Genomic DNA, 24,830 nt, shown 5'->3' on the forward strand with positions numbered 1-24,830 from the left:
TAGCAGGGAGCTGGCATGCTGGGGAAGGGTAACAGTGTTACATGCTGTTGTTGGGGGAGGGTGGGGGGTTCTTCCTGGGAAGGAGAACTTATCAGGAGTAGAGCCACAGCTGAAAACACAAAAGTGCAAGGAGGAGACTCGATCCCAGGCCTCCTGCCCCTGGCGCAGTGTTCTTTGTACCAGTGGCCAAGCGCGAATGGGAGACCTCGTCAGATGCCCCAGCTCAGAGGCCATAGCCACAAAGAGCTCTGCACCCAGGTGCACTGAGAGCTGCAAATGGGGTGGGCTTTGGGCTGACCAGTCCCAGGCCCTCTGCTCCAGGTATTGCCACGGGCTCTGCAATCTCCCCCTCCCCCACCACCAGTTTCCCTCCCTCTCCTGGACCCCATCCCACCCTGAGTCGACACTGGGTTTTGTGCATGTGGAACCTGGCAGGTGAGCGTCCTCCAAAGAGAGAACTGGCTGCCCCTTAAAGTCAGTGATGACCTGGTGACAAACTTCATTCAGTCCAAAGGAGCTCTGGGAGCCTCCCCGCTGGAGAGAGCCTGAGGCCACAGTGCTTCCTCCTAGCCCCTGCTCTCATTACCTAGAGTCCAAGCCTCCATTCAGGGAAGCCTGAGGAAGGAAAATTCACTTGGAAACTGATGCTTAGTCCTTGGCAACCTTGAGGCAGGCGGCGTGTCTCTGTTCCTGCCCTGGAGCCCTACACTCCAATTCTGAGGGTGCAGGGATACTCCCCTGCCTGTGGGAACAGACCCAACCAACCTCAAATGGGGTCACATGTTATGGGGATGCAGACTTGGGTCACCAGTTCCAAGAGATGGGGCCAGGCTATGCCTTCAGACAGCCCTCTCAGCTGGACGTTTGCTTTAAGATTCAGTAATGTTGCTGGCAGCTTGGCCTGAATGGTCACAGGGCGTATTGAGGTTCTCTCATTTAGGATCTAGATCGTGACCAGAGTCTTGTCTTTCAAAGACCTGACCAGGGATCATGTCCACTTGTATGACTCCAGCACTCATTCGACTCATCCATCCCATCAAACCAGCCCTCCTGTAGTGTTATTGACCCCCTAGCAACCATCAGTTAACTTCTTTTTTCGAGCAAGGAGGCCACTACCGATTTGGCACTGACGTGGCTCCTAGCCATTTGCCAGGGCTGGTGAGCTCTTGCAGGAACAAGATGGTGGTCAAGTGTTTGTGCCAAGGAGTAAGAGGGGGCTGTGCTTTCTGTCCTCCTGGGTCAGAAGAGCAATGTGCATTACAAAAGGAGCTTTCTTTACTTGGGGATGGGGGGTGTTTGTTTTAAAACTGGATTTGCAGGGTTTCCTGGAGAGATTTGCACAGTAGAGGAAAGCTAGGGGAATCTTGGCTGGGTACTATGTCTTCCTTTCATTGAATACAGGGATAGATCTCAAGGGTACCCCCAGCCTCCTCATCCTTCTCTTTGTTCCTGGGATAGGACTGCCTTTGGAGGTGTCCTGTGTGCATCCCCTCTCAGGGAGATTTTAATTTGCAGAGTGCTGGTGTGTGTCAGGGAAGCAGGGTGCTCTAGGGAGAAGAACATGGGCTTAGAGTCAGAGTGCCGGGCACTCACCATGTGACCTTGGAGGAGTCAGTGGACTTCTCAGCACCCCAGTCCTCCATTTGTAGACTGGAGGTGATGGCAGCTAACCCTGGTAGTGCCAGGAATGATGCAGTGAGCTGGCAAAGGTAGAATGTCTGTAGTGTCCAATAAATGTGCTCTTTCCCCAGTGGAGGAGACTTCCCAAAGAAATCTCACTTACCTGAAATGCATGTTGATTCCTCTCTTTCTAAAGGCAAAGAAGTCACCGTCAGGTTCCCATTTCCATCCCAGCCACTTAACAACAGTGCGGCCTCAGGTGAGTTAGAGCCTCTCTAAACCTCAGCTGCCTCATCTGCGAAGGGGGATTATGAGACCCACCTCGCAAGGCTCTGAGGGCCACACATGTATGATCACAGCAGAGTGACTGGTGCCAGGGGACACAGGTGCAGACATGGGTGACCAGGGGAGGTCACAGCCCCAAAGGCCTGCCCGAGTCTCAACTCTGAGCATGTCATTTCCAGACCCCCTCGAAGGAGGTGGTCTCTATTCTTGGCCTCTCTTGCTCTTGCCCTGAGCATATCCCTGGGCACCCAGGCCCCCAGCCTGTCCTATGATATTTCTCCCCTAGGGACTCATCAGAGGGGAATGTCAGCCCCAGTGGGCCCAGGAGACTTCTTCTGGCCCTGCTCCCCTTCCTGCAAGTCCTCACCTTTGAGGCCCTAGAACCTCTGCCCTTACCCTGCCTGAGCTGTGTGGGCTTCATGATGTTCACAGCAGCCCAGTGGCCTCAGGTGGCCCAGCTCCGTGGTGAAGCACGGCCTGGACACCTGGTATCCATGGCTGAGTTCCAAGCCCGAGGTGGGTAGTTAGCATTGTTTAGACACAAAGCGGCCCAGGAACCTGCTTCCTCCTTCATCCAGAGCAAAGGCCTTGTGTCAGGAGTGTAGAGATGAGTAAGACACAGTCATGAAATCAGGGAGTTCAGGGCCAGCTCGGAGCTGGTGAGAAAGGCTCCAGTATGCAGCCAGGGACTGATGGTCACGTTCTAATCTCAGTGCCAGGATTGCCTCCAACACGCCTCCTTGGGGGGGCGCAGCTGTCTTCAGCCTTTGGGGATGATGCTGAGGACCATACACATGCCACGTGTTTGAATCCGGGTTGACTCATTGAAGTCCGTGTGCTCATTTTGGGTAGGCCGCATCATTCTTCCTCATGCAGAGGAGGGCACCCAAGTGACCTAGAGTTGCCCAGAGTGAAGGCCATCTAAGAAAAGAAAAAAGAAGTTGTAGAACATAGAAATGTGAAAGCCATGCAAGTGGTGGTGTTTTGGACTCATTAACGCTCCACAAAGTGCTTCTTGGGGGCCTCGCACCATTTGAGGTATGACCTGAATTCTGTGGTGACCCTTTTTTGCAGGGATGGCAGTGGTCTCCCCATTTTACAGCTGAGGAAGCTGAGGCTCACAGAAGGGAAATGGTATATGTGAGGTTAGTCTAATGTAATGTGAGATAATGGCCCACCAGAAATGTCCAACCATTCCAGCTTGTTCTAATTAATGAAAAAATAATTAGAATTCAAAAGGGGGTGGAGGATAGTAAGAAATACTCCAGTTCTTTAAAATTACAAGAATATTGAAAGCTATATTAAGGTTTGCAAAAACAGCCCCATGGCCCTCCGGAATAATCAATTCTTTAAAAACTAGTGACCGGGATGTGATCATTTCTGGCCACATCTTTTTGTTGGAACAAATTCCCAAATTATAAATTCTCTTCTTGACCAGTCTGCTTTTTAGTGCATGAATCTCCTTGCTGAGAATGCCTGGATCTCACTCTGAGGTCAATACCAGAACTGACTTTTCTGGAAACTTTTCTGGAAGTTTTTCCACAAATTGACCTCTGTCTTAGGATCCTAAGAGTTTAATAGGCTCAAGCAGTGCTACTCAGGGTGTAGTTCATTGGCAAGTTACTGGTCTGTGACCCAGTGAGCACAGCGAGTGAGAATGAGCATTAGACCTTGTAGAGCAACCTGACATTGGCTCACATCCAAGTGTGTGATCCTATTTCCAGTAATTCACATTTACTATGTCCAGAAATACTAGGTCACAACAACCTCTAAATTTTTTTTTTTAACCAAAACCTGGTCATTTGCCACTTACAGTTTGAGGAGCAATGAACTAGCATTGGTCTAGCTGGTCATGTCCTCACTCTACTGGAGCCGATAAGGCATCCTGTTGACAAGAAACAGAAGAGAACCTCTAACCCTCAACGCAATGTCTGCCTCCACACTGGTTTCTGGGGTGGGCTTCCGGGGGGCTTCCCCTCACCTCTTGAGATGAGTTCTCCATCACCAGGTCTCCTTGTGACCTCTCCAGAAAGTCTGGTCCACCTCTTGGTATTGGCCAGTGGTGACTCTGGATTGGTTTCCATCAGGTTGGGAAAGGCATGTGGGAGATCCAGTGCTGTTCTCCTTAAGGGTGCTTTCGTTATTCTTAGGAAAGCTGTGGCAATGGCCTGGGGCTGTGATTCCAACTGGGAGAAGGGAGCCTTTTTGGCCCATACTGGAAGACCAGGTCTTGTCTTTATCCTAGATCACCTGGCTGGGTGACCTGGAGAGTACCCAGTCTTGGCAGAGCAACTGAGCAAGTCCATGAGTGCATATATGGGTCTGGTGACATCTGCCACTACCTTCCAGCCCTCAATCTGCCAGCTTCTGTAATTGCTCCTTAAGCCAGGGTTGCACAAAAGCTCAGCAGCACAGAGTGCTTATTAGCTAAGTGGTTAATAAGGTCCCATTAGGGACTTGTATTTAAAGCCTCAGAAAGTACTGTCTCAACCCCTTCTAACTCAGGGGAGGCGATAATTGCGCGTGGGTATCACGGCATCACCGTGGAGTGTTTCTGGGAGAGCGCTTTGGAGCCAGTTCACACACTGGGCCTCGGGAGACAGCCACACAAAGGCAGTGTGGCCAGGGAGGTAAATCTGACCTCCTCTGTCTTCTCCCCCTTTTTGATTTGATATAAACCCAAGACGTATTTAGTATTCTTCAACCCCTTTCTGAGGGGCCTGGTCCGGGAGGAGGGGTCCCAGTGAGGAATGGAACGTCAGGGAAACAATGGCTTGTCCTGAGCCAGGGCACCTGAACCTTTCTTAGAAATAGGAGCCAGGTTTCTTGGCATTTGTGACATCCTGTAGATGGCAGAGAGTGTGCTTGGAAGGAGAAGGCTGATCTCCCCCAGGCTGGGGCAGCTCGGGAGGTAAAGTGGGTCTGAGGTAACTGGCCTGGCTGCTGTGCTGCTAGGAAAGGACAGGCTTCGTAAAGTCTGAGAGGCTCCCGTCTATCTGAGCCATGGGCTCAGACCCCCTACCTAGCAGGCCCATGGCCTGTTACAATCCCCAGAAGCCCCACATGTGATCCAAGGGCTCCAAAGTGGCCATGAGTGTGAGGGCTTCCTTAATGAGAAAGGGATCTTGTCATTCTCCCCAGCTTGCCTGGCGTCCTTCCCTCTCCTTCCCCCTCGCAGTGGCTGTGCTCTTGCTGGAATCCAGTAAGCTGGTCTCAGCTTCTGAGGCAGGGCTCTGCTACCATGAGCTGGGGGACCACAGCCATTCGCTTTGCCATCCCCCGAACTTCCTGCTTTATTGCTGAGGCTTTCGTAGCAGATTAGACATGGCCTCCCAGGGGCAGCCACGGGTTTAGATGGAGGGCGTTCCTCTAGCCGCACCCATCACTGTTGTTTGCCATTGCAATGGCTGTTCACCTGAGCAACGTTTCTCTCCCGCCACGCCTCCCAGAAACCAGATTCCAAGGCTGGGGAGGGTCGGGACCTGCCTCCTTCCTGGATCCTGGGTCAGAAACGGTGCTTCCAGAACCACTTCTGTGCTGTGTGCCTCCCTGAAGAGGAGACTGCAGTGTTCCTGGGGTGGCATTGATAGCTGGTGGGAAATGGGGAGCAAGATAGGATTCGCTGGGGGTATTTGGGTGTCCAGCCCATGTCCGCTTGGGCTGTCAGATCCACCCCTGCCCCAGCCCCAGGACACGTGGATGGGGAACCAGAAGCTCACAGTTGGGGGGTGGCTGTCATGCCCTCCAGAGCACAGGCACTGGCGACCTGCCAGCAGTGGTGCCCAGGGCCCCCATGGAACTGACATGCCAGCAGCAGCCTGGGGCCTCCGGGCACGGCCGCCTGGAGCACGTGGTGGAGTTCCATGCCGTAGCCTCCTTGCTCCCATTCCAGTCACTGCTTCTGTAGGCCAGAGGGCACCCAGGTAGATGCCGCCATGGCTCCCCAGAGCTGTGGAGGCCGCAAGGCAGGCTGGGAGCTGCTGCACTTGGGAAATGGGGAGGGAGGAGTCCAGCTTCTCCTGGCCTAGCCCCGCCCAGCACCAGGCATTTGAATCCCCCTTCTCTCCCTCAGTTCATATACCACACGTCCATGAGGCAGGCACGATTTCCCCTGTCCTACTAAATAAGGAAATTGAGCTCAGCAGCTGAGAGTTTTGTGTCCAGTCTCAGAACTGGTTTATGATGGAGCTGGGGTCCTAACCCTTCCCTCCCAGTCTGGGGTGCGGGGAGCGGTTCTGCTCATGATGCCTGTGAAGCAGCTCCCAGCCCTCCAAAGAGGGGAATGGCTATGGGAGGGTGGCTGCCGGTCAGCTGTCTGTCTGTGAGGTCCTGGTTCCCCAGGGTGTGAGGGCACCCAGGCTGGGGCTCAGGAGACCTGAGAGGAGTTCTGAATCTTGCACATCCTTGCTGAGGGGCCTGGGAGAACTCCCTTCCTCTCTCTGGGATTCATTTACCCCATCTGTGAACCAAGAAACTCGACGAATCCTGCAGGCCTTGCACGCCCACAGAACTAGTTCTCAAAGTCACCTGGCTCACCCCAGGCCCCATTGTTCCATCTCTGTCCTTTTCTCCATCTCCAGAGTGCCCGCTGCCCATTCCAGGCTGGTTTTGCATCTCCTGGGACGTCGGGCGCTGTCTGCATGTGGGTGTGAAGCTCTGTCCCACATCCAGCCCGTTTGCGCTTTCCTTCTCAGTGCTAACTGGCCTCTACCTTTGTCTCTGTCTCCTCTACCTCTGCTCTCGGGTAGCTGACGGTAGGGAAAGTGTCCAGCGGAATAGGGGCTGCAGCTGAAGTCCTGGTCAATCTGTACATGAATGATCACAGACCTAAGACCCAGGCCACCTCTCCAGACCTGGTAAGGACGCACACCCCTCAGCCTTCACCCGCAGACACCGGCTCTGGTCTCCCAGGGAGGATGGCCTGGCCCACCTGAGGCCCCCGGCTTGTGGACAGGAGGTGTGACAATGGGGTCGACCGGTGCCAAGGTTAGAGGGAGGGCTGCATTTTCTGACCAATTAACCTCACTCGGCTCCCCTCCAGGTCATTTCACAAGGCAAAGCCTGTCCCCTGATGTCTAGAGAGCTCAGTGAAAATGCCAAGAAGGCCACCCCTTACCCTCAGTATTTGGTGTCCAGCTCAAGTAGCCCTTTGGCACAGGACTGAGAATCCAGTAACAGAGAGATACTCTGCCCTCTGAATTTTCCCTTTTCCCCAACAAGGCTGCCTGCTGCATCACCAGCCCTTTGACTGGACAGTTCTTTTGCTTTCCTTTTGATACATCCACCCAATCCCCCAGGCGCATGGCTGCCTTGCCCTCATCCCCTCCTGCATTTAGGAATTTGCGTGGCCGCCCCAGGGGCTGGAAGACACAGCCTCTTGCTTTCCTGCAGTTCTCTTTAGCAGTTTGACTGCCGCAGGCTTTCCCGGCCTGGCCTAAGTCACTGCAGGGGGACAAGGGTGTGGAAAACATCCTTTTGGGGACGTCACTCTAGACCCAGGCAGCCCTTCATCCCTGGGGCAGATTGCTGGAGTCAGCATCCCTGGGCAGGCCTGTTTGTGAACGATGCCCCCTCTGTCAGAGAGAGCGACGCCACTCCTACCTGAACCAGAGCAGCCAGCCTCGGAAGGAACCCCTCCTGGGCCTCCTTCATCGTCATCTGGCCTGTCTGGGTGCAAAATTAACAGCAGCCCACGCGGGGCTGGGGTTGTTGGGGTCTGTGCCGGGAGCGGATCCTCCGCCCCTCGGCCTCGCCACAGTGCCCGCAGTGAGATGAGCGGCAAACAGGAGCCCAGGGGGTCCCCACGATTGAGCTCAGAATTTCCCAGGAGTCTCGGTGTCAGCCCTGATGCATGGCGCTCCTCTCCCGCCGCCCTCTGCCCCCAGGAATCCATGCGGAAGGTGTTCCCCCTGAACCTGGGCGGCAGCGACACCTGTTACTTCTGTAAGAAGCGTGTGTACGTGATGGAGCGGCTGAGCGCCGAGGGCCACTTCTTCCACCGCGAGTGCTTCCGCTGCAGCGTCTGCGCCAGCACCCTGCGTCTGGCCGCCTACGCCTTCGACGGCGATGAAGGTAACTCCTGGCGGCTGGGGGTCGCGCCGGGCTCTGCTCTGGCCCTCTGTCCACTCAAGCCTATGGGGTGCCCCTGTTCTTCCCAAGGACTGTGGTGTCCCCGGGAGCGCTGTTCTTGGAGCTGGGAGGTCCTGCTATAGCAAGAGGCCCCCCCTCAGAGGGCCCAGGGGGCCATGAGTGCCTGCTGTGTACCAGCCTTGGCCAGCACCTACTGTGTGCCGAGTGCTTGACATACGTGTCCTTGCCAGTACCCCCACCTTCCGTGGCCCCGTGTCAGCAAGAGGATCACACCTGGCTTGAAACAAGGGTTCAATAAATGATGACTTACTAGTGTTTTTGTTTACAAAGTATGTCTTACGAAAGCGATCATAATAGCAACCTCTCCTCTGAGAAGCAGCCTGCCAGGATGAACCGTCAGCCAGCCATGTAACCTTGGGCCTGTTACCTAACTTCTTGGTCCGTCTGTCAGATCATCAATAAAATGAGGATAATAATAGCTCTTAGCTCATAAGGTTGTTGCGAGGCTGTTCAAGGGAGTCAATTTGTGGAAAGTGTTCAGAGGAGTGTCTGCCATATTGTGAGTGCCAAATAACTTTTTCCTGTTTTACCATTGTTACTGAGATTACTGTTGTAATGGTGAACAAAGAAGTCTTTTCTGGAAGGTGCCCAATGGTCCTGGGCTGTGGCCGGGGACCCAGGGCAGCCCTTTCCTGGGTCTTTTCCTCTCCTTCACTGCTGCCATTTGTTCTGAGCCTTTCCCACCTTCAGGAGCCCCTGGAAGGACAGTGAACTAGAAACAGTGCTGATACTCAGAGCTGTCCATTCTGCAGCCTGGCCGCTGGCCTTGGGAAGGAACTTGGCCTCGGTTTGGCTTAGGGATTATCTGAGGGCTTCGGCCCCGTCCCTGGCATCTCCCACCACACCCCCATTGCTACAGCCTGCTCGAAGGCAGCAAAGGGTCCTGCTACCTCATCTCAGTGTGGCTTCTTTAAGGCACGTGGCAGAAGCCAAGTTTGAGGCCTCCCGGGCTTACTCCCAGTATTGGTATTCCCTGGCCTAGACAGGGACAGACATTGGCATGTGTCTGCTGTGGCTCTAATTTACAAGAGAAAAGCCATGCATGCCAGTATGTGTATGTTTCGTTTTACAGGCAAGTTCTTCTGCAAGCCTCATTTCATTCACTGTAAGACCAACAGTCAGCAGAGGAAGAGACGAGCAGAGTTGAAGCAACAAAGAGAGGTATGTTTTGTCCTGAAAGCGCTGGTGAAACAGGGAAGACCCCTGGATTGGAGACCCATTTTCAAAGGTCCTTGCGAGCAAGGCCAGAGTTTCTGACCCTGGAGGGGCTGAGACCAGCAGATGAAGCCGAGAGTCTTTACTGTGTGTGCGGAGCAGAGGGTCTCTGCCTTAGCCTGTTTGGCCAGCCTCTGGGTTTATCCCGTTCTGGAGGCCGGCTTGCTGGTAAGCGGTGGTGCTGGCTTCTCCTGAGAAGAGCTTTCCCATGTCCCAGGGACGGGACTAGATGCCCAGCCATGGGAAAACTACAAGGTCCCCCATGCCTGGGTCCCACATGTCCACAGTGTTGTAGGCAGGATGTCCCTCCCTCCCCGTGGAGCCTGCCTTTCCCTAAGTCCACCCACGCCCGGCCCCCGCCTTGGATGTCAGCAAAGTGACAGGCTGCTGGGTGTGTGGCCAGTTGGTGACAGCGTCTCCTCTGGCAGCTCTTAGCAAATACCTTCTCCACTGCTTGATTAACCACTGCTCCCCTCAGCAGGGACCCACACTGTACAGCTCTTTTTGGATTACACGAGGCATAGAGGCTTAATGTAGAAAAACGGATGGACAGAGTATGTAAAGAAGGAAAGTTAAATGATCACTACTCTGTTCTGAGAAACCCGTAACTAACGTTTTGTGAAATTGCCCTATGTGATTGTTTTTTCACCTAGTTGGAATCCTATCACTACACTTTCATATCCTTCTTTTTATGTAGCAACAGTATACCAAGAGCCGTTCCTCGTAACATTACAAATTCTTTCGAAGCATCATTTTTGATTCCTGTAAAAGATGGTTAATAATTTATTCAACAAGCCCCATGTTGCTGAATGTTTATGTTGTGTCCTCTTTTTACCTTATAACTGTTTTCACGGCAAGTATCCTGGTACAGCCGTCTTCGTCCCTGATTCAAATTACTTACTGAGGACAGATCATTAGAAAGCATTTCTGAGTCAAAGGATGTGTGTGCCTTGTGTTTTTGTTTTGTTTTGTTTTGTTTTTAAAGGATGTGTGTGTTGAAGGCCGGTGAACCCTGTGGTCACGTTGGCCCCAGGAAAGCAATGACCGTATTCAGCCCCCCTTCAGCAGTGTATGGGGGCTCTTAGTGGGGGAGGGGGGCTGGTTGCAAAATGCCGGGTCTGCCATGGTCGGTTTGTGTGGGTTCTCTTCGTCTGCTCCATCGGTGGGGTGCTCCGTGAGAATCATGGCCTGATGCCCCCACTCTGCTCCCTCTCTTAGGAGGAGGGACCGTGGAAGGAGCAAGAGGCCCCTCGGCGAGACACCCCCGTGGAAAGTTCTTGCGCAGCGGCTGCCATTGGCACGCCCGAAGGCAGCCCTCCAGGTATCACCAATTCCCTCTTTAGGAAGGCGCTAAGCTGGCCCCTTGTGCTGCCGTGGGGCCTGCTTCACGTTCCCCGGAGCCTGCTTAACTGGATTTGGGGACTCCTGTGTGCAGCCGGCCTGCATTTCAGGGACAATGCTTACAACTACTGCTACACGTATGAGCTCCTGAGCCTCGGGCTGCCCCTCCTCTGGGTGTTCTCCGAGGTGCTGGGCTCCATGTACGGCGAGTCCGAGGAGTCCCTGGAGACCATCCGCAGCTGGGTGCTCAGATGCTTCCCTGTGAAGCTCCAGTGAAATGCCGAGCACCCCAAAGGGCCCTCACATTTCCAGTTCAGGCAGCAGTCTAAGTGTAGGTGGCCAGGACTCTGGCTGTCAGCCTGACGTTCTCTAGCCCATTCGCTCCAAGCCAAAGAGCTTCACCCTGGCCCCCCGGCCTGGCTGCATCAGGGTGGACATCCCCTCCTGGTGCCGGGGCCGGACGACATGAAGGATGTTTTTTTTATAGCTTTGTACTTCTTTTATACCAAAGCGAGCCACAGTTCTAGGTTTACATTTCAATTTTTAACTTTTAATCAGCTAAGAGAAAGCATTTTTTTTTTCCCCCAATGAGTGTCCGTTTTTCTCAACACGGTTTGAAGTTTATAACTGGTATCACGAATCCTTTCCACGGCGTGGTCCATGGCCATGGTCGCTGCCTGCGACACTCATGCTTTGGGTTTTTATAGAAACAGAAGTGAGCGTGCCACCTTCTGATCAGTGCCTTTTGATGTATGTACCCTGGTACCACTTGTCCACAGGGACAGTGTTTTGGCAACACGAAAGCATCATCAGTTTCGAAGAAAAGAGTGGATCAGAATAGAATTAACCCTTACAGAAACAGACGGTAGTATGTAGTTGACGGTGATCTGTCCTCCTGGATGGAGGGGGAGCTCTTTTGCACCCTGGTTTTGATGTCTGATTAGTAGCTTGAAGGTTTTTACCCTCATCACCAGACCACAGCCAGACGACCACGGGGTTTCGAGCAGATTGCTACAAACACACATGGTCCCTCCCTGTCAATGAGCATGACCCGGGAGGCCCCAGGGTCCCTGGCCGTGCAGAGCTCTGGTGAGCTGGTGCCTTGCAGGGGAAGAGCTATGCCCCCGCCTGGTCCTGACTAACTAACCCAGGCTGCTGTCTGAGCCACGGCCACTCAGGGTCCATAACGGTCGGGCTGAGGGGAGACTCTGCCCTCTTCCATCCTGTGCTTTGAAACTGAGGCCGTCTGTTAGCACCTCAGGGTATAGGATTCCTGGGAAGCATGACCTCCCCAATGAGCCCTGCTCACAGACATCCTGGTGGCTTAGCCACTCAGCTGCCATATGGATCTGGCCAAAGCAGCCAGTTTGTACTCACACTGTCCTAGCAAAGGAAGGTGTCTCACCTCCTATGTCTTGACTGGCTGGGGAGCCTGGGAGCAGAAGCTGTTTGTTGACTGATATAAAGAAATATGCCCTACTGAGGGCAAAAACAGGCCTTGGGTCCACCCTACTTGTGTCCTTCACTCAGGGCTTCCAGGGGGAGACCTCTCCTCTCCACACCTTGCCCTGGCCCTACACGTGCCGCTGCTGGGTCTGCTGGAGCAAGGCCGAGGCCTTCCAACATGCTCAGGATGTCTAGGAGGGAGCTCCTCTAGATTAAGGAGGGATGGAGCCTGGCATGCATTAGGAGCCTGGGCGCTTGAGAGCTGGCAGATGACAAGTTTCCATAGGGCAGGAAGAATGGGAGAGGTATTTCTACCAAGCCTTCCTTGACATTTTTGGAGCAAACAGGGGCACGGCCTGTGTCCCAGCCTGTGGGAACTGGCCCCTCTGTCCTCGTTGGAACTGTTCTCAGTCCAATGACTTGTGTTGGGTTTTTCCAAATTTTTGCTGAAATTTTCATATTCAGCATGGTGGGAGGAGCCCTGGAATCATGCTGTGTTCGAGTCTAAAAGGAAATTCTTGAGGGCATGATGTGAACACGTGCACAGCCGTGTCCCTGCTTCTGTATTCAGCCCAGGGTGGGCGGGGACACTCTGTGGAGTTCTGCTCCATGAAGCCAGAGTTAGACTCTCGGAGAATGTCGTTTATGGCCATAAAGAGACTGGTTTGAATTACTCTGGTGAGACGGGGCGTGCCTGTCAGAAGCCTGAGATGTTTGTATGTTCTGAGGCTGTGAACCTTCCTGGTGGGCAGAACTGAAACGCCTGGTGATTCCAGGAGGCAGACGTCTCTCGGTCTCCGTAGCACATTCAAGAATGAGCATGGGACACCGGAGCTAAACTGGGACAAAGAGATCTTGGGGGGCGGGGGGTCCTGAGGATGCGTGCCACTCGGAGCGGAGAGCGGGGAGCGCTGGCCTCGGCCAACTACCCGCACCCACTCTGGCCGATGGGTAGGCGGTCACTACCAGAAAGGTCCATCGGTCCTACGCAAGCGATGATCTGTTTGGAGAAGTTTCTCTTTTATCGATGGTTGCCTCATCTTCAACTCCTGTGCCTTTTGTGTTACCAGTCTTTTTCCCTTTTTTCCCCCACCCTGAACTAAATTCTCCTTTCTGTCTCTCTCTCTTGCCAACCTTACACTGTGGCCACCAGTTCGTTTCAGCCTTCCAGTGCTACACCCACTTCTTGGCTGACACACTTCTGCTCGGAGGTGACTGGTTTTCTTGCCAATTTTCAGAAAGTGGTACTAACGCCTAACGTGCTTTCTGTGCCCCGTCCTCCGTGCCGCGGTCCTGGCCGTACTAACTGCGAGCGTCTTGCATACTAATGGACTCATGCCATGGCCTGGGGGGTTGGCGACGTGGGGTGGCATTCTGCTGGAAAGCCATGTTTGACTCTACTTACTCCTGAGCCGGCTGCCCGGTCCACACCGGCAGCATGCCTGCCTCCCTGCGGCCTCCCGTGTGCCCTGCGTGCATGCCTTTCTCCCTGCGAAACCGCTTACCTTCCCGGGACGGGTCCCCCAGCTGTGAGACAGCACGCCAGAGAGGGCTCTGTCCCCTGGGAAAAGAACTTCAGTCTAGTAGCCGCTGAAAAATACACGCAGACAAGCATTCTTACCTCAATTCTCGTATGCAGATTCTTGATCAAAATCATGGGTGACTCTTTGGGGAAGGGCTCAAAAAAAAAAAAAAAAATAATAATAATAATGCTCCCAGCCTTCATCGCAGGCTTGAGCCCCCCATGCTTTGTATTTTGAACACACCACCACCACGCCCCCGGCAAATCCTTTCCCAGCGCAGCCTCTGCTTTAGACACCAGGGCTTTGCTGTGGCTCTTCTGACTGTTCTTGTCTTATCAAGCCCCAGAGGATGCAGAAGCTTCCACTGGAGCAATCGTTGCCCCAGGCCAGGGGTGACTGTGAGACATGACTCCACTCAGCCCTGACCTGGAGCAGCCCGCGTCCATGCCACCATGGCTCTGCTCAAAACACATGTGCCCACTGACTCACTACCCGCAGCAGCGGGGTGTTCCAAGTGCTCTTAGAGGGGGACGCCGTGCCGAGGCTGGGGGAGCTGTTGTGTGCGGAGCCTTGGGCTCTCAGGTGGAAGGGGGCGTCTGTCCTGCATGCGGCCAGAGCACGCCGACCTCTCGGCCTGTCTGCACGGGCCCGCATGCTGCATTGCTTGCTGCACTGGTGCAGAGTCTAGCCAGTACGAAGTCATCGCTCTTGTCTTGTCTTCTCTTGCAGAGTCTCCCTCCCTTTGTAGAATGTCAACCAGAGAGGGCTCTCCTTCCCTCTCAGTCTTCTCTTTAGCTAGCCCCCCCACCCGCCCACCCATCTCCTCGCAACGCATGTCTGTGACCTTGGGTAGCCATTTACAGTGCCACATGGGACCCTGTGTTTTGCACACAGCCAACGATGTTTAGCTTTATTTATGGTATTGATGCTGTAAATGAAAATAAATATGGTTCTTTATAAAGCGCATTGTTTCCTCTCTTCTTTGCCATGGAAGCTGCTCCAACCTCAAACACGGGGGCTGGTTTAGGGGGACAGTCTTCCCTAAACTGCTGGTGGGGCCTGCACTCATGGTGACGTGGGACGCTCTGGGGCTGCGCTGGGCAACTCTGAAAGGAAATATTACCCAGGGGTAATATTTGGAAAAAGGTCACCAATGCTCCTGGGCCAGGCTTTTGGGTCTCTTTCTTGAAAACTCATGGTACTTTTTCTGTGTAGATTCTGGGCATAGCTGGTTGAGGGTCAGTGTCACCTGAACTGTGAAAAAACAGACTGTCTTAACAGTACCTGTGCTCATTTCCCCCCACCCAAACTGCACACCTGTCGGAGAGCTTTCCTGAGGAACTGTTCACTAACCTAGGTTCCTAAGTGACCAAGTGTTGCTACAGGTCTTACGCTGGTCCAGCTGAGTGAGAGGTGAAAGGTAAAAGGGTTCAGGTAAAGGTAAATTGGGTTCAGAATGGTGGTGAACACGGCAGGTGTGCTTATCCAGAGGGAGGGCCATTTGTGATCCTAAGAAGCCTCCCGTGAGCCCGAAGGCTCAATTTACTCGGTGTCTTAGGCAGCAGAGCCATTCTGAGGACAGAACCCATGGCAGGCTCTGACCCAGTTCCATGCTGGTTTCCCCGTATAGGGAGGATTCAGCATCTCACTTGGTTAGTATGAGCAGTGCCAAGGAAGTCTCGTCCTCAGCTTCCCTGGGTTGGGATGCCTGACATCGCCAGGCTGGATGTAGCTGGGCTTCTGATGCTGCGATGAGGCTCCCCTCAGGGGCATTTCTGGGGCTTTGGGCCTCTGCGCTCCACTGCCAGCTCCTGGAAGTGTCCTCTGAGCTGCCTGGGGTCATGTACCCAGGTGAGATACTCTTTCTCTTCCATAAAAGGAAAGGTGTTAGGTACTGAAGTTAGGAGCTCGGTTGGACAAGTGATTCATTCCTTTATTTATTCATCTGTCCAAGTATTTGTTGAACACACACCATACCCTAGACATATTCCAGGTCCTAGGGCTGCAGCAGTGAACCACACAAAGTCTCTACCCCTCCCTGCATCTCAGAACGTATCTCAGTGTTGTGCACTGGATTTGATTGGCTTTATTTGTACATACACTCACTTGTTGACTTAACTAGTATTTACTGAGCGTCTCTAGTGCGCTGGGAATGTGGCAGGGGTGAAATAGATAAACGTGCTCACTGCCACGGAGCTTAGAGTTTTGTTTTGATGTTCTGATCTGAAGTTGAGTTCAAGCAACATTTTCCAAAGCGTGGCAAGGGAATACTAGCTCCCAGAGGCGCTCTGCAAATGAGGAGCTCCACAGGACCAAAGTTTGAGAAATGCTTTACAGGAAACATGCTGGTCCTCCCAAACCTTGGCGATCCCCAGGACTTACTGGCGTGGTAAAAATCTCTGAGGGACCCTCCAGTAAAGAGGCTTAATTAACTTCTGCTGGGGTAGGCTTTCCCATACCTATTTGAAGGGAGTTTTGTGTTTGGGGTGGGGTTTTTGGTTTTGCGTGTCACATTCTACATAGGCATTTGGTAGAATGTTCTTTAATTCAGAAACAGTGGATTAAAGACTTTCAAAAGTAGAATAATTGAATTAAATATTAAATAGAATGACTATGGATTAGATTATGGGGTGATAACTTTCTAAGCTTTAAAACCTCTGACAGAAAAAAGTATGTAGGATTCATGTGATGCAAACCTGACAGTATATGTGTTAATATACTATGACTGTTAATATAATATGACTGTTAATGTATAACAGTACCAATGAAAATATTCAGTAGGCAGTCAGACTGGGGCAGGGGGGTGGGGAATGTGAATTAGATGGGATCACAAAGAATTTCGTTGCCACGGCCTGAAACAGTTCACACAAACGAGGTGTTCCCAGGCACCTGGAAGTGTTGGTGACCAGCTCATGTTTGTTGACTAAAGACCCAATGATAGGTGGGCAAAGGCTATGAATAGACAGTTCTCCTTCAGTCATATTAAACAAGTAAATACTAAAAAGAAAAAGTGAATATTTATAACAATTACATTCGAAGGAATGTAAATTCAATATCTCCTACCTACTGAATTAGTAAAGAAAAAAACGAAGTAAGTTGATTGTAAGGGAAAAAAAGAGTCTTGGGTAAAAAGAAAGGAAAGAAAATGGGTACAGTCTTTTCTGGAAAGCAATATGGCAGCAGTGATGAAGACCCACGAAAGGGCTCTGACCTTTCAGCGCAGTAATCCTACCCCAGGGAACTTAGCTTAAAGAAATAATCCAGCCAGAGAAATCAGTCTCTGTGCACCCTGAGTATTAAGTAGAGTAAGTGGGTCGTGCAGAGTGGGTGGGCTGTTTTCCTTTATTTCCGTGAACTCATTCCCTCTTTACAGCTTTTTCTTTAATCTCTGCAATAAGAAAAAAAAAAGTGACTGTTGCTCAGACTGCTCTGGGCCCAGCTGTCACTGATGGAGCACCCCTCACCCCCCACCCTCGTGCTGGGAATGGGGCCAGGCCCTAGTGTGCAGGACCTCGTTAGTTCCTCACCTCCTCGCAGCCACCTTGAGGGGAACCTTGATGTTACAGGAGTTGTCTGATATGACCTAGAGCAGCATCTTCAAGCTGTAAAGGAACGGAGAGTCACCAGCCCCAGCCAGGAGTCAGATGCCACTGTCAGGGGAGCCTCGGCTTGTGGAAAGGCCCTGGACCTGGCCAGAGACCCAGCTTTGACTCCGGCACTGTGTGTGGACTCAGTGGCCTTGGGCAAATCCCTTCTAGAAATGGATGCTTCTGACGTAGGGTTTTGTGGCAGTAGAATGGGGGAACATTCCTGATAGGGCTCTCAGGGCAGCAGGAACTCTCTTGCTGAGCTCTAGATGGTACCTTCCTGGTTTTGCGCAGCGGGAAAGACTTTCGTGGGCATTCTAGATCATTCTAGATCAGCGTGCCTGACAGGACATCTTTAGGTTGGCCACTACACAGAGGTCTCAACTCACACTGGAAGGCGCCATCGATTTTTCTCTCCTTTCCGGTCTCCCGGCCTTCTTGAAGGTAACTGGTCACCTCCCTTCAGACACCTCAGCCTCAGCTGTGGGTCCCTCTTTCCTCCTGCCACCTGCCAGCAAGACTTTGGTTTGGTTTAGTGACTTCTGAGTCTCAGCGAAGATGGAGGGGGCTCTAGCTCTGTCTCTGGCGGCCTACTTGTTACCTCTGCGTAGATTGTACCAGGGGTCTCAGAAACCTAAATATCCACCTCTCGCTCCTAACCTTCCCCTGAAACAGACTCTGTCTACCCTTGGCCTTCACAGTTTCTGGAAACAGCAATTCCATTCTTCCCATTGCTCAGCCCAAAGCCTTGGAGTCATTCTTGACTCTTTCTGTTGGTACAACACCTACTCCACCCACGAATCCCAACCAAGCACAACTAGAACCTGTCCACTTGTCACCACCCCCATGAAAGTGATCTCTTCCCCCCCCCCCTGCCACCCCCCAACTCCCCACCCCCCCCCGGCCACTGTCCTCTCTTCTGGATTTACTGCAGTGGCCTCCTATGTGTCCCCCACCCCAACCCCTCCAGGTACTACCTTGCTGCACTCACCCCATTTGCAACGCAACAGCTGGAGTAATCCTTTCAGAATTACTTAGCTCTGTCCTCTGCTCAGAACTTCCATCTCCTTCCCAGCTCACTCAGAGTAAAAGCCAATGCATACAGCAGGCTCAGATGGTTCTGGAGGGTTGGACCCCCTTCTTCTGACCTGCTGTCTCTCCGCCCTCTCCCACCTGCTGTGTCCCAGCGGTGCTGAGCAGCTCCTCCAACACCAGGCGTGCTCTGCCATAGAGCCTTTGCCCTGGCTGTTCCTTCTGCCAACAACACCCTTCTCTAGAGTCCATACCACTGGCTTCACCCTTTATTCAGGTCTTCGTTCGCTCCTCTCCCTCCCAGTGAGGTCTGCTGTTAATACCGCAATCCGCAATCCGTCCTCCCAGCTGTCCTGACCCCCTCACCCGCCGCCTACACGGGTCTTCAGAGTGTTTACCGCCTCTGGCCATATTATGTCTTACTGATGATGTGTATTGTTTACGTACCCGCCCCCCTTATTGGAACATAAACTCCTCGAAGACCGGGATCTTGGTTTCTTTTGAACATTCATATGATCCCATAGGTACGACAGTGCTTGACACTGAGTGGACGCTCAGTAAGCATTCGCAGAATAAATAAGGGGCCTGACTTCTGGCCTAGACCCCAGACTATGGAGCCTGTCTTGGGAAGGTCTTGCTGACATTAGCTCATGGCTCAGAAAGGAGAACCTGGAGGAGAAGTACGACACTGTGCGTCCTGCTGCCTCCACAGAGCCCTTCGATTGGGAGAGGGGGGTCTCGATTTTACTGGAATTTTGCCTTCCAAGGGGCGTGACCTTCACATGCATCTCTCGCCATCCTGAGTGGCCCGTGGGAGCAGGCCTGAGGCTGGCCACGGAGAGCAGTTCCAGTGGGATGCTCTTAGGTATCGAGGCCCAAGCCACCTGCTCACACACATCTTCTCCCATGCTTGGGATCCTGACACAGGAATCCACGTGGCAGGTTTGAGACAAGAGGTGGCAGAGGGGTGGGGGAACTCTGTTGCCATGGCATGTGGTTGGCTCAACTTGCCTTTGACTTCCTGAGTCTTATCTTCTTGTGACTGTCTCTGACACCATGAGAGGGCAGGCTGCAGGGGGACTGACGAAGCAGAGGTACACCCCCACCACTACCCAGACAAAGAAGCCAACCTCTTGATCTTGGGGGGCCTGGAAGTGTCCAGAAGCTCAGCTCCCTCCTCCCACCACCACCAGCCTGAGGCCCAGCCAGGCCCGGCGTGTCCGCTGGAGGACTTTGTCAGGGCTCTGCGGTGGTGCCCGTCCTGAGGTGAGCTGTGAGCAGAGGTCATGGAGTGTGTGCCAGAGCAAAGAACTGGGGGCCCCAAGCCTATTTCCCTTCCCACTTCCCTGAGTTGCCGTTGGGGTTCCTAACTGAAACTTAGACTTCTCTACCCCCAACTTCGTTCAGAGAGTCATGAGTGTAGATCCTGGCCGTGCCCAAAGTTGGAGGCCCAGGGCTGGCCTGACATAGTTCCTATCCGTGGCAAGAAGAGAGTCAAGGTCCAAGGACTAAGGCCCAAACCTGCTGCTGTTTGCAAAAGGAAAGGAGAACAAGCTGGCTGTTTGGAGGTCCGCTGAACTGTCGGGAAGGTACCACAGGCCCCCTCCCCTCCGGTCCCTGAAGGGGGAGACCCTGCTGCTCTGCGTGTTCACCTCAGGTTCGGGGTCTGTCTGCGGACAGTGCTGCCCTGCTGTCTGGCCTTCATCAAGGCCAAGGGCTCCGCGGCAGGAGCAGTGCAGCCCTGCTGAGGCCGTGAGGGAAGGGCATGCAGCCAGGGAGGGCTGAGCTCCCACCCACCCCCATGCCCACCCCCGCTTGGCTTTACCTGAGCTGGTCTCTGCATAGAGTCTTCCCCGGGGCCAGGCAGGCCCTTTGAACGGTGCTGCTCAGCCTGGTTCAGGACAGCAGAGTACACACAGGCCTGTGAGTACACACGTGTGCACACAAACGGGCTCCCACACTCAGCCTGGAGGTGCCTGGCAAGAGTACAGGAGGGCGGGACAGCCCCATCCGAGGCCCAGGGCTCCCCATCAATTTTCTCATTGCCTGAAGATCCTTGGAAACTAGCATTCCTGGCAGTGCACTCTGGGGTGTCACTCTCAGAAGCCCCAGGATGGTGGCTGCAGCCATTAGGCACCTGGTCCTTTATCTTTCAAAGGGGACACGTGCAGGACCTTGGTAGGGGCATCGACACCTGTGCCATCCCCTGGCAATGAGTGGAGGGAACGCCTGACCCAGGCCCCTTCCCAAGACCCTCCCATCCTGCTGGGGGCTGTCAGTGTCCCCTCCCTCATCACCATCCACCTCGCATGCGGCTGGGGAGACTGCCCTGTGCTCCGTATCCCAGACATTTGCCTGATTGCTGTCAGATACCCTCCCTGCCTTCTCCCTGCTCTGCTCTGTAGTGATGTATACTCGCTGGAAACTACATTTCTCAGGCTCCCTGGCACCTGGTTCCCATTCGGTCTGACTAGTGGGAGGTGGAAGATGGGATGGAGGGAGAAGCCTGGGTATTCCTCCGGCTTTTGCATCCCAGGCAGTGGCTGGGTCTTTCCCGTGGTACCCACTCCTGCCTGGCAGTCCTGGCCTCTGGACTCAGTGGCTCCTCCTGCCGTCCCTTCGGCCGGCGGCCTCCTGCTCTGGCTTATCCCTGGGCTGCCTCCTGATCTGCCCTTGGCTTTCGGCTCATCCAATACCATCATTGCTGAGTTTCCTGTATTTCTCTCTGTGGAACTTTCTGGCTTGAGTTCTGTTTTCCCAATTAGATCCTGACAGACTTAGTTTCATGGCTCTTTTTAAATTTGTTTCTTCAGAGAGAATGTGGACAAGACAGCAGAGAGAGTTTTTCTAAGCCCAGAGCCAGAAGTTGCTCTGACAGTTAGGAGCTGTGTGACCTTGGACAAATGAGTCTCAGTTTCCTAATCTGTAAAATGGACTTAATAACAATACACAGGAGGACTTGTTGCTTTGTTGTCTGCGTGGGTTCTGGGGCAGAGTGGAAGGGTCTCCAGACCTAGAGTGAAAACAAACAATTTTACCAGCAGAATGAGGGCCAGGGTCTTCACGCTGATAGTGTAGCAGGGGTCTGGCCTGGTAAAGGCCTTGGGTCTCAGCTACTGGGGGCAGCATGTGAGGACAGACACTGCTGGCTCTGCCTCTGGCATAACCTCTTTCCCCAGGGAGCACTGGTAGGAGACTGAGAGTCTCGGCTCTGAGAGCACCTGCTTGCCTGCAGGAGGCCAGGTTGCTGCTGGATCTTTCTCCCTCCCCACCCTGCACACCTCCTCCCCGGACAGCCCCTACCCCCCACTCCCCGCTGCAGACCTGACTTCTCCCTGTGGAAATAGAGAGCTCTGGAAAAATCTTGGACAAACTGCAGACAGGCCCAGGGGAGGTAGGGCAGGTGAGCACAGCTGGCCGCTCCCCTGGCCTGGCCGCTGACAAAGCCACTGTGCGTCCCTGCGGCGGCCGATCCGGCTGACTCAATGGGGGTCTGAGTTTTACTCTGGGCACCAGGGTCTTGCACTCATGCAGTGAAGATGACAACATTGACCTTTCAGGCTCTCGGGATGTTAGAGACGCTGAGCCTGGATAAAGGCCTTGAGAATGAGTTGGTGTTGCTTTCGTTGTTGCCTTGAGACTACTCCCATCGCTTATACAGGGGCTGCTGGTCTGTGTGTGCAGACAGGAGGCCCCAGGGAATGAGAGAGGGTCTGGAAGGAGGAGCTTGAGAGGAGTGATTTGCTCTGGGGCATAGCACCGAACCCCAGAGACCCAGCTGTAGACTTTGGCCCAGGCCTTGGTGGGTAGGAGCGGGGGATGTCTGTCTTTGGGACTTTTTTACCTCGGTGAGGTGTTGCTCAGAGAAAGTCCCAGCTTCTTTTTTTCCAAGTCTCTATTTCCCCCTGCCCCAACCCCTCCACTGATACTGGGCTCCATGGTGAGAGACGCTGGTCCTGACCCCGCTGTCCCAAGGGCTCGTGGGTCAGCCATGTCCCCACCCCTCCAGCCTGAGCCGTTAGCCCATTCCACCCCCTTGGCCCTGATGGCCAGGTCAAGACTTTCTAGGAGGAGGGAGGTTACAAGCAGACCCCTGGCATCTCCCTCACAGGTCTGCCTGGTCCCTGAGGTGGTGTCTCCACAGCCTGGCCCAGCTCCCCTCCACTGGCCGCAGCTGCTCTGCCCCTGGGCTGCTCTCGCTGGCCTCGCTCCCCTCTTCTCCGGCCACGCATGCTCAGCCTTTCGTTCTCCTCCAAGTTGTCATGGCCCTTTCCCTGGTCTCCCTCTCCCCACCTGGTGGGTCCTCCGATCCACCGTCCACGCATCAACCAGAGCCATCTTTCTATGAGGTCACTCCGATGACTCCAGTCTTCAGCTTCCAAACTTCTGGGTGCTGCTCTGCACGCTTCACTTTGTCCTTTGGGCCCTTACCAGTTCCACGTCAATGGGATGATGTCCCACTGGCTTCTTTCATACACTCTCCTGCCCTCCGGCCACGGGGATGTGGTTTCTGTTTCCATGCAGACGGTAGTGCTTTTCCTCATTGGTTTGGCTCACAGAGGTCCATCCAATGGAACATCGTCTCTCCCTTCTCTGCTCAGATCCTACTCATCCTTAACCCACTAAAATGGTGCCTTCCACCCAAGTGTTCATTGTACAGATGTCAGATCTCCCTCCCCTTTCACTTTGTCTCACCTGACTCTTAGATGGTCTCCCTGATAAGGAGCTATGAATATGCCCCATCCCCCGCCCCCAGGACGGGAAGAGACCCTTCAAGGCAGAGCATGGCTGATTCATCTCCAAATCCCCAGCACAGGCCTGGGTCAGAGGAGGCCAAGGAGCATCTGTTGACCATACAGGTCTCTGTGCAGCCCGCTGAGGCACACACACCTGAACTCAGGTGTAAGGCAGGTATAGGCTAATTCTGTGTGATAAGCCTCCTGAATTGCTGGGGCTCATAGCATCTATTTTTTTGTGGGTCTGTGCAGTCAGCGAGTAGCTCTGCTTCAGGCTGTAGGGGTCAGGGTGGTCTGGGCTCCCATGGAACTGGCTAGGCAAGGCTTCAGATACTCTCCCTGTGCCCACAGTCAGGGACCTTGGCTGCGGGGCCAGCAGCCACCTGGGACAAGCTCTTCTCATGGCAAACTAGCAAGAGTGTGGGTGTACTAGCCAAACAGCAAGGTCATTTGAAGCCACTGCTCACGTCACATCCACTCGTTTCCACTGGGCAAAGCAAGTGTCACAGCCAAGTCCCACGTCAGTTGGGCAAGGAGGCCTACCAACCACCCCTTGTAGGAAGGACTGCAAGGTCGCAGAAGAATAAGCACAGCTCTGTTATGGAGAAGGGATGAGAAACAGGAACATAATCCAGCCCAAACTCCCAGAATAAAGGTCACGTACATTGGTGTCTATGGTTCTGTTCTGCTCACAGCCATACAGACGGATCCCCGTTCTCTGATGTCTTAACCTCTCTGTGTGCCTGTTTTTTCATCAGCAAAATGGGGATAATAATACTTGTCTAGAAGATTCTCTGAAGTTTAATAGACTTAATATGCCTTAAACACTTAAAACGTTTCTCCATAAAAGTGCTCAATAAAAGTCAGCTGCTCCTATTATTAATATATTATTACAGCTACTACTACAGAGCCAAGCATCCAGTTACACACCTGTTCTACCAGTGCCTCTCACGCACAGCCACACCCGTGCAGAAGTGTGCAAATGCACACGCACAAGCAAGCGTGCACGTATGCCGAGAGTGGCAAGCTGGCCACCCACTGGCCGCATGTGCCTGGAGATATGTTTTGTTTGATTTGTACAATATTTTTAAAGCATGAGGCATTTCACATAAAAATAAAAATTTCTTGAGCTATCTTCATCGATGGTAAATGTAGTTAGAGAGTTGCCAGCCTCCTGCTGGTGGAGGTGGGAAGAACCCAACATTTAGGGCTTAGAGACTGGGTGACTGAGATGGAGGAGCCAGGGAGGGGGCGAGAGAACAGGGTGGCCCGGAGCAGGGAGGGCTGAGGGTTGCAGCAGCTGCAGGAGGACCCCAGAGCTTGTGAGTTGGACTTAGCAATAAGGAGGCCACTGAAGGGCTTTGGGGGGACACAGTTTGGGAGTCATGGAGACATAGGCAGGATTGTAGGGGACTGAGGAGTTGAGTGAGGGAAGGTGCACAGGGAAAAAGTGAGAGCAGCAGACTCTTCCAAGACGATTGGCTGGTAAGGAGGGAGGAGAGGAAGAAGGGTTGGCTAGGGGCCAGGCATGGGAATTGGGTTAAAAATAGTTGCCTTAAAATGGGAGAGGCTTCAGCACATGCAAATACTGATGGAAAAGGTCCGGTAGACATAGGCGTCAATGGCACAGGGAAGAGGAGGTAATGGTCCTTGGAGGGGTTTGGTGAGGAGGGAGCCAAGTGCAAGTGAGGTGTCAGCCACCAAAAGAAAAGACACCTGTCCCACTGTGACCAGAGAAAGGGCCACCCAGCTGAGTTGGTGGCCAAAATGGACCTGGCCTCGGGTGGCCTGTTTTGCTCACTCATTCATTGATTCATTCAACAGGCATTCATCGAGCATCTACTCCTTACCTGGTACCATTCTAGCAAGAAAGGAAACAGACACAAATCACTGCT

At 53.4% G+C, this 24,830-nt stretch overlaps 1 protein-coding gene across 18 annotated transcripts in view; it reads left to right on the forward strand.

The window, feature by feature from the left end:
- MICAL2 (microtubule associated monooxygenase, calponin and LIM domain containing 2) overlaps window positions 1–24,830 on the forward strand; it is a 213,252-nt gene that overhangs the window by 120,476 nt on the left and 67,946 nt on the right. For 8 of the 18 annotated variants that reach the window (XM_044258839.1, XM_044258838.1, XM_044258841.1 and 5 more), the window contains 5 exons: window positions 1,817–1,879; window positions 6,654–6,761; window positions 7,791–7,977; window positions 9,128–9,216; window positions 10,489–10,591. In XM_044258839.1, coding sequence (XP_044114774.1) covers window positions 1,817–1,879; window positions 6,654–6,761; window positions 7,791–7,977; window positions 9,128–9,216; window positions 10,489–10,591 — 550 coding nt within the window. Of the gene's footprint in view, window positions 1–1,816; window positions 1,880–6,653; window positions 6,762–7,790; window positions 7,978–9,127; window positions 9,217–10,488; window positions 13,269–14,309; window positions 14,542–24,830 lie in introns of those variants that run through there. The other 10 variants (XM_044258850.1, XM_044258852.1, XR_006385669.1 and 7 more) reach the window with 8 other exon arrangements.

This window comes from Neovison vison, chromosome 7, assembly GCF_020171115.1.
Source record: "Neovison vison isolate M4711 chromosome 7, ASM_NN_V1, whole genome shotgun sequence".
NCBI classification, from domain to species: domain Eukaryota; kingdom Metazoa; phylum Chordata; class Mammalia; order Carnivora; family Mustelidae; genus Neogale; species Neogale vison.